Source organism: Penaeus vannamei, chromosome 6, assembly GCF_042767895.1.
Source record: "Penaeus vannamei isolate JL-2024 chromosome 6, ASM4276789v1, whole genome shotgun sequence".
NCBI classification, from domain to species: Eukaryota; Metazoa; Arthropoda; class Malacostraca; order Decapoda; family Penaeidae; genus Penaeus; species Penaeus vannamei.
Window position 1 is genome coordinate 28,086,454 of NC_091554.1, and position 9,727 is coordinate 28,096,180.

Here is a 9,727-nt window from a genome sequence, read left to right on the forward strand (position 1 = left end):
CAGTTTAATTATACGCCAGACCGACAGTAAGATGGTCTGCAACGGGTTCGGTCAATTATAGAAAAGATAAGACCACTAACTTTGTAATGTCGGTCTTCAAATCTCTAGACTGAGAGCCTTTGACCTTATCGCAAGGGTCTAGTCGATTAAGTACTCGCTAACCAGTCCCCTAAACATAAGGGTAATTGAAGGCGAATTAGTCAGAATTAGAGTCCGAGATAGAGCCACGAGATACAACAGCCTAAGAGTTCTGTATGGAAAGGCGAGCGGGCCCGAGGCGTCAGTCGGAAAGTGTATTTGATTCGAGTTAACACGTTGATCAGTATCTGTTTCTGAATTCGAGGAGGCAATTCTGTGGCTCGTTTTTAGCGGAAATAAAACGGAGCTCGATCTGGTCCAGGGAGATGATGCCTAATGAAGTATAATGAATAATTCCAAGAAAAAAAAAAACGTCGTGTATAGTACAAACCCATATAATCTGTGGTTGATATAATCTGAATTTAGTTGAATAACAAACTAACAGTCTGTAGGAAAACCGCTCACTTAATAGATTTTTTTTTTTTTATATAAAATACTATTCAAACAAAATCATTATTTTTCCAGAAGTAATGACATAAATAACAAAGTACATATAAATAAAGTATCTAGAAATGTATTTTACTCTGAATATCAGCTACAAAGAACAAACTTTTCAATTACAGGAGGTGCATTTCTGCAGTTTTATGAGTGTCTTACTATGTGAGTGCACAAGTAATGAAAGTTTTACATGTAATGATTACATATATATATATATATATATATATATATATATATATATATATATATATATATATATATATATATATATATATATAAAATTCTAAGCTTTATTTAATAATTACATAAGGCTCCTTTCTATTTCATAATGGGTTTTATAAAGTAAAAAAAATCCAATGAGAAACAGTACGCGCATCCTCGTTTCTAATCCGCGCCGCAACCAAAGACTCGCGATTTGGGGAGCATAGGTAACAGACAACCGTCACCTGTGGCGTCCAAACTGCCTCTGGCTTCCCCGCACACACTCCACCGCGGCGGACCTACGCGCGAACGAACGAACGCACGCCGCCACCTTCTCCTCCCCCTTTGCCCTCCACCGTCCAGTGTACCTGCGCTCGCTCACCTGTAGCGGGAGTAGACAGTTGCGCGCCAGCCGCCATACCGTTCACACCGACTCTCCGTCCCTCGCCTTCACTGGACCTCCGCGACTGCTCGCTGGAACGTTCGCCCCACAGAGTTCTTCAAAGTGGTAGTGATCGCACAGTGGCTACAGTTGCTGGAGCCTACATCAAAGTGCTCAGTGGATTATACTTTTCTTGCTGTGCTTAAACAAGATTTATTTGTCGAAATGCCAATGGAGTGTAATCATATATGGATTCCGAGAATGTGGTGGAGGTGAAAAAACATCAGTGTTCTTAACAGCTCGTGTGGTGACATCGAGCTCGGTTTAACTATCGTCTTAGTTTAATTAAAGGCTTTTGACCTTGAATATACTTTCCAAGCGAGGCGTTGGCTGCATGTTACATCTCGCTGGTCAAGTGTTGGTCAACGTGAAGTGACCTAATCTGACCCTCGGCTGACCTCTCACGTCGGAAAGTTGTGACCCAAGAAGGCTGAATGCGAGCCATGACGGATCTGGATACCCCCGGCGCTGTCGTCTGGCCCAAGTGGTGCTATTCCAGTAAGTCGGCTTGGTACCACTCCCGTAAGTCCACCTTTTTCTTATTCTACTAACAGGTAATCTAGAGCCGTTTCCTACTAATGCTACGAAGTAGTTACTCTCACTCGTAGATGCAATCCTGTTCGCCTCGACGTGTCTGCGGGAAAACAGAGAAACGGGTGAGGAACGAAAAATGAATGGAAAACAAAAACAAAATAGTCGATGAGTTGATTGATAGCGAGGGCCAGCCACGTCACAGGCCGCCACTGGATTTTCCTGTTGGTCATAAAGAGATCTATTATAAACTCTCGACCTGCACAAAGTAAAACATTGAAATCTTTGTTCCTTATCGTATTCCTTATACATCCAAGTTTTACTACAGTGTGGGTCTAACTGCAGAATATATATTACAAGAAATGTAAAAAATGGAATAGTTTCAGCTACTGAATTCAATGCGAGTCAAACATTGATATTTCACAATGTTTCAAAACGGAAAATAACCCTTTTCGTAGTTATTACATAGGGGCGATAGTCCAAAGCTCAAGGAATACTACATCAGCTGTAAAATGCTGTCACAACAATGGAGTATAACGAACACGAACATCACTACTGCTTGAATGGAGAGATGGCGCAGGACCTGTTTCCTAAACCATCCACGGCAAATATGAAAATACAGATTTTCATATGGAGTGCATTCAGTCATACTTCAGACTTGTGTTTATCTTATTGTGTGTGATCACAATATTGCAAATAGCATACAGTTATATTTCGAAGACATTTTATTATTGTTATTGAATTCTTAAAAAAAAGTATAACTAGACCAAAAAATGCTATACATATTCCTTAGACTCTCGCGAAAGGTTCCGTCTGTGAATACGATCATTCACTGAACAAGATTTTAACAAAAGGAAATATACCTATAAATAACCTGCGGGCTAACCTGAAGGCGACACCGGCCAGAGGTCACTTTTAAGAAGATATTCCTTATTTATCAAGTCATAAATTAAGTTCCATTCATTCGGTCCGTGTCATAAATCGAAGGCTTTCTTACGAGGGCGTGAAAGGCCGTCCGGAGGGAACGGCCATTTCATCTTTAGGAATTCCATCATTCTTTGAGGAGTTTTCTTTAATTCAATAGAGAGAAAATATGGGGTCAGTCGTGTATGACTGATGGCATTTCTTAATCAAACGGAAATAAACGAGAAATCTGTAGCATCCGCCGAAAATAGGTTTCTGAATATTCTAAAAGTTCCATTATCCATCGTTTTGGTTGGCGAACCAGCCAGAGAATATGAGAACTACCGTGTTAAAAAGAATTGTCCGAGGATTAACCTGCTAAACAAACAGCCTTCAAAAATCTCCTCGACTGTTTCGTCAGTGGAACGAGCACTAACAGCTGATCCCTTCAATGCGCGCTCTAGTAGGATCAGACTCTAAATCAGCGGCTATGGGGACTTGGGATTACTTGGAATTTATAATGTCCACGCCCTCTATACTTTCAGTGGGCGTGGATTAGGGACACACCGATCACTTCGGTATGGTGATAGATGTGAAATTATTACCAGATTAAGTCCCATAGGAACTAATACTATTTGCGGAAAGCTCATGAATTGAGAGACTTAATGTTTACGTGGGTTGACGACCCGAGTCTCACAAAACGCTTAAAAAAAAAAAAAAAAAAAAAATATTTGCATGTTTCTTCTTTCGGTTCGGTGAGAATAATTCCTTTCGCGGCGCACTGTATGTCAGAGAGGAGAGTGGATCCAAAGAGAAGTTTAACAAATAGAATAATGCCGCTTTAAGTATGTCCCGGCCAGGACAAAAGGGCGATCCTAGATATCGTATATTTGGTTGGAAGCAGCAGTGAGGGTGTAGTCTGGGTCACTCTTGAATACAATGTGGGTTCAGAGAGGGCACTTGATATCAATTTTATATCGGTTTATGTTCTCATTTTGCAGTATCGTATATCTTACTTTTACATCCCTGCGTGCTACATTGTGTTGTTTATAGCCTATGTGCCTTTGATCTATTTTTTGTAAAACCAAACATATTGCTCGAAGATACAAGTGAAATGCATTTTATTCCAAGGAACAGTCTCTGCATAGAACACATCGCATACATATTCCCAAAATATTAGATTTTCACTAAATATAAAAAAAAAACATTCTTATGAAATCACAATTTTTTTATTTTTCATCATTTCACCCGTTTTGACTGCTATGTTTCAAGGCGGTGGTCATAGTTCCTCATTATAATCAAGTATGAATAAATGCACACTTATTGTCAAAGTGTAAATGAAACTAGCTTAAAATAATACGGAAGTTAATTCGCTTGTACCATACAGTAGCTGCTTTCCTAAATGTTTTATTTTGGACTTTTCGTGCTACAGTTATTATCAGTAATCATGTCCATTTTCTTTATCATGACATCCATTATTATTGATACTTATATACATTGGTGTTACTAACGCTAGTATTTCCACATTAGTCACTGTGTGAAATATTTTGGATTGGCACTTCTTTAGCATTGAAATCACCAACGAAACGGACTGACAAATGGGTGCATATCGGAAAATTCAGGGCACGTAGTTGAACATTTAATCCTAAGCTCCTGATTGGCCTTCAATCCTTATCTCTTTCTCTATTTAGTCCTTATCAGACCTTTTCAAACGATGGTCAGTCCTCTCACACTTAAGTGGTATTAGGACTAGACTCCTCTGTACAGGTGCCTCTTCTCTAAGTCCTGCTGTCTATTCTGAATTCCTCTAATTGCTTTGATTCAGTCGGCCTGCTGACCTAAGTGTGTTTCACCGAATGAAAATTCTTCAGAACACAAAAACTAGAGCTATATGAACATCAGAAAATGGGAAATTTACCAGATAAAGCCGGGAACCAGAAATTATATCCTCATACTTTATATTCGAAATCATTTCTAATACTACGACGTCGATTGAGTCAACAGATGTACAAGCGTCTTTCTCTGGTTAGTAATCAGATACGAAAGTACTGAAGGTGTGTGTTTTTCTGTCGTATTCATTCCTATATGTTTCTTCTTTAATTCGTGTAGCTTAATCCAAACAGAATCTTAAATGCCACGATGGCTCATTATCATTCTGTAAATATTAGGAAAACCAGCTCTATGAATTATTCAGTGCATTTATCAGCTCACCCATAGAAACTTTCCGATTGTATGCTTAGAAATACACGCCAACATAAACCTCTTTCGTCACTAAGTCCTTCCATCTGTAATCGTCACTTTAAATGCTCAGAGCGAAGTGTAATGACTCTTAACCCCTTACATCCAGTCTAAGATTATTAAACAAGTGTTACATCCAGCACCCAGACGACAGCGCGAGACCAGCATGGCTAACTTTTCTGGATAAATATGATAGATCTACAGATCAGCTATTCAGAGAGGGAGAGATGACCACTGAATTAATCTGAATTGATCGACTGCGAGACTCACATGATCGCCTAAATATGGTTTCAGCCATCGACGTGGATCTCCCACTCATTAATACCTGTGGGCCTCATACTACCGTCTCCCATTCTGACACTGACAAACGGTCACCCACTGTCTTTCTTAGTACTAGAGTCAACTTCATTTATGTACATGTTAATTGATTTAGACCCCACAAACAATTATGAATGTGATGATTTGTTTTCCATCATTAGATCTGCTATAGGTTCTGATGTAGGTCTACATGTTCTCATAAACTATAGAGAAACAAGGATTTCAAAATATAACCATGGCTAAAAGAAACAAACTCGCATGCCATCACGCCTTATTGCAATATGTAATTATATTGCAGCATGTCCTCACATTGATAGAAGCAACACTAGACACTTGACATAGGTCACTATGACCAAATACTACAAATATATATATATATAATATATATATATAATGTATATATATGTATATGTATATATATATATATATATATATATATATACATGTATATATATGTATATGTATATGTATATATATATATATATATATATATATATATATATATATATATATATATATATATATATATATACATGTATATATATGTATATGTATATGTATATGTATATGTATATGTATATATATATATATATATATATATATATATATATATATATATATATATATATATATATATATATATGGCTTGCATTTCATTAATTCAATATATTATATCCAATGCCTATGTCTATATCTTGTACTCAAAAATTATTTTGGAGTTGACTTATGGAAATGGCGACCACACAACCATAATCTATTGATCGGCAATGCTAGCAGTCAAAAAAAGAAAGAAAAAGAAAAAGAAACTGTTCCTTATTACCGTATACATAGAGGTGATATTCAACCCTTTTTTATTTACCATAACCGTATAAACTCTCCCTGTCAATTCAGTCTTAGGAGGCCAACCTGTTCGCCAGGTTATGTTGTTTGAATAGAGAATTAGATCCTTTGAGGACCAGGTCGTTGACAAGCGGCTCCCGTTGTCTATAGAGTCCATCCAAGCATCTATAGAGGTCGTCAAAAGGTCGGTCCTTTGCATTTCTCGTCGCATTGAACCTCCAAAAGGCACGCTCTATCCTTGTTTAATGAAAGGTTTTCATATGTTCGTTTCGGTTTAATGTGGCCTGAACGGAGGAATATGATTTCGGAGGCAATATAACTGGCCGTATGAAAAGCACAGGCGAAAAATATCACAGCTGTGGGATTACAGATTCAGCCACCATGACACTTACGCCTTAATTTGGCTCACAGTTTCAGATTCTTCTCTTGATACGACACGCGGGTAAACGATACGCATAAGAAGTACCATCATCTCCAGAGGAATTCTTGGTGCGCACTCAGTAGCCAGGCCACGCTTAAGGGTCTATTTCTGAGGAGTTCGTCGCTGGAAATTTCGTTTGGTTTTAATGGGGACGTTGCTGTCTCAATTACTCTGAGCTAATAAAATCAGAACCGTATATGCAGAGCCCCGGGCATGCTTTTCGGAGCGTCTCTCTTTGCACACCTGATGCGTATAATAATGAAGCAAATGTTTATCAAAATGTCTGCTAGCTTAGTAGGCATCGCAAATGAAAGGCTATTTAAATGAATTATTGAAATGGAACAAGGCTCATCTTGACACAGCAAACAGTACACTGTGATTAAGAAAACGATCTTAAACAATGCAAACACTTGGTTTTACTGTGGCAAACTGCTGCACGCCTTAAACTGCCTCGTTGCGCTCTCATGCATAAGATGTCTGGATACCCACACCCGCGTCCGATTCTAATCTTGCAGCTCCGTGAAACACTTTAAGGAACATAAATGGATATCTCAACATTTAAATGAGCCCTGAGTAAACATCATCGCGCACCGAGAAAAATCCGATGTTAGTTTCCCGTGCCAGAGGGAGGCGTTTGGGATTCGGTGGTTCATTTTCATTTTGGCAAACACAAGAGGAAGCCTACGGTTGTTTGTACATAATCTCGCCAGGGGTCGCTCTAGTCTCCTTTTTTAACGTTTTTCTTTCACCTTTTGATCCCTGCATGTTGCCCATCACTGAAATGTTCTAAGTACATCACATAAGACTTTCGTTTAATTTTCATTGAGGATGTTCTGTCTTTGTTTGGGGGGGGGGGGGTATCTAGATAAACAATCGTTACTTTTCATGAATACTGTAAATAAATATATATATTTTTTTCATAAAACATCCGTTGGTTAATGTTGACAAATTTCAACCATTATATAAACAAGGCTTGTGGAGTAAACAGATTTTCAGATAGTTGGTTTACAGTTTATGCCGTTTTAACACACCAAAAGTCAACGTTATTTGACTTGGACGTGACTCCGAACATGCTCACCACAGTCATGGCGCTGTTCACACTGACCATTACCCACAATTAAAGTAAATTACAAGCCGACTTCACAATTTCATGTATCTCTTAACTTTCTGGAAACTCTCTACCTATTCCATGACAAGCTCGAATTATATCAACGCTTTACTGCTTAGGAGCAACTGATTGCACCCAGAATGGCTATAATTAAACTGTGTGAAAGAAAACTGAGCCTTAATAACATTTACTTGATCATTATCATCATTGACAGCCATAGGAAAACCGCCTCAAAAGCCTCTGGCAGAAGGAGAAATCTCGCACATTTTCTCGGTGGTTTAAATCCAGAAATGGTCAAAACAGAGTATGCATTTAGCGCAGGTTCTCGCATTAACACCTACACACTTAAATTCTCAGGGTGTAGCCAGTGAGGGTCAGATCGCACGCAAAATGCCAATAATCCCCTCTCCCAGACATGCCCCAAGACTTGCCAATTTAGTATTGCCTGATCTTAAGTTGGTCTAGACACCCAATAAACCATGGGCGAAAGAAGGATCTAAAGAATCTATAGAATAAAGGTAAATGATGAACAATAATCAGGATTTAACACCCCTACCTGACTTCGCCATCTGAGCTGTTGAACCCTCCGGACACTTACACTTGTGTACACCGAAACATTCGTACTTCAGTGCATAAAAGGGGCCCACGCTCTTGTACACTCAAAACTGTGCAACGTGAAATAAGAGAGACGTAGGGTTAGACACACACGGGAACCCACATACACATCCGAAAAAAGAGAGACCGCATTTACATATTTACCACAAGCATGCATACACTCCAGGGGCAAGTACACAAGCTTGTACAAACATTACTCTCAGTCCATGACATACAAACACACATGCATCAGAGCCACTGCGCTTTATTACACACACACACACACACACACACACACACACACACACACACACACACACACACACACACACACACACACACACACACACACACGCACACACACGCACACATACATACATACATCTCGGGCCAACACGTAAATCCTTGACGTCTTCTCACCGGCCCCAGCAGGAGCAAGGCGTGGCTGCGTGACCTCCCCCAGGGGCCGACCCCAGGTATATAGAGCAGGTCCCATTCGAACTACAGGACGGCCGCCATGGTTCTACCCCTCTTTACATGGCTATATACACATTTTGAGGATAATGTGTTGATAATTTTTCATTGCCGGCTTAATTAGTAATTCGTGATTTTAGCTTTCTCTAGAATTACTTTCACTTACTATTTAAAATTATCATTATCGTTTTAACATGGTTATCATCAGTATCATCTTACCTGTAATTACAGTCATTAACAATAACATAACTCATTTTAATGTTATTTTAGAGGGATATTAAAGAAAGCTATAGTATAATATCAGGACTGTCACGCATCAGTAATGGCTATTAGCGCAGGAATAAAAAAATAGTTGGGAAAAAATATATATAAAAGGCAAGCGATAAATAATACTAACAGTAAGAAATGAAATCTCCAGCCGAGGCAGTATTTCTAAGACAGGCTGAGCGAGGAGAGAGCAAGTGACAGGCGGTCCGTGAACATGTAGTGTGCAGGAGGGGGCGCCATACACGCCACGACCAGCTCGCATTCCAAAACAAAAGGCGAGCGAAATCGTGGTGCGAGGAGAATTGAATCACCTCTTGTTCTCTCATGCCTTCGTATCTCATACGACGCAAAGGCTTGGATCCCGCTTACACTCTCAGGAGGAGCTTTTGGAGAGGCGAATGGCGATTTTAGCACCGAAAGTTTTTTATATATAATTACGATGGAGCAGATCGGCTGATAGGGAAAAGAAATAGGTTGATAATTATTGCTTGCTGATCTAATCTATCATGGTTTATCTGATTACGTCTTTTATAGAAAAACAGTCGGTGGCCAGTCGCCGAGTTATGGTAACGCGGTTAATGCCGATAATTGAAAGGCTGTGATGGAGAGAGAGCGCGGAGGCCCAAGGAGAGTGGAGTTAAAAGGCGGGTGGACGATGGGCACTCTAGGGTTAAGGGACGGTAGCAAGTATCAGTTAGTGATAGCTACGATCTGCGCTTCTTTTCGTACTACAGTAGATATTTGTTTGATATTCTATTTTTTTTTATTTAATTTTTTAGGTCATTCTAAAGAATCGTAGTTATCTAATCATTTA

General features: G+C 39.2%; 1 protein-coding gene across 2 annotated transcripts in view; it reads left to right on the forward strand.

Annotated features, from left to right (window-relative positions):
• The first annotated feature begins 1,158 nt into the window (after positions 1 to 1,158).
• Positions 1,159 to 9,727, forward strand: part of LOC113803111 (uncharacterized) — a 41,591-nt gene continuing 33,022 nt past the window's right edge. The window contains exon 1 of one of the 2 annotated variants that reach the window (XM_070122806.1): positions 1,159 to 1,741. In XM_070122806.1, coding sequence (XP_069978907.1) covers positions 1,654 to 1,741 — 88 coding nt within the window. In that variant the 5' untranslated portion in view covers positions 1,159 to 1,653. The remainder of the gene's footprint in view (positions 1,742 to 9,727) is intronic. The other variant, XM_070122807.1, reaches the window with a different exon arrangement.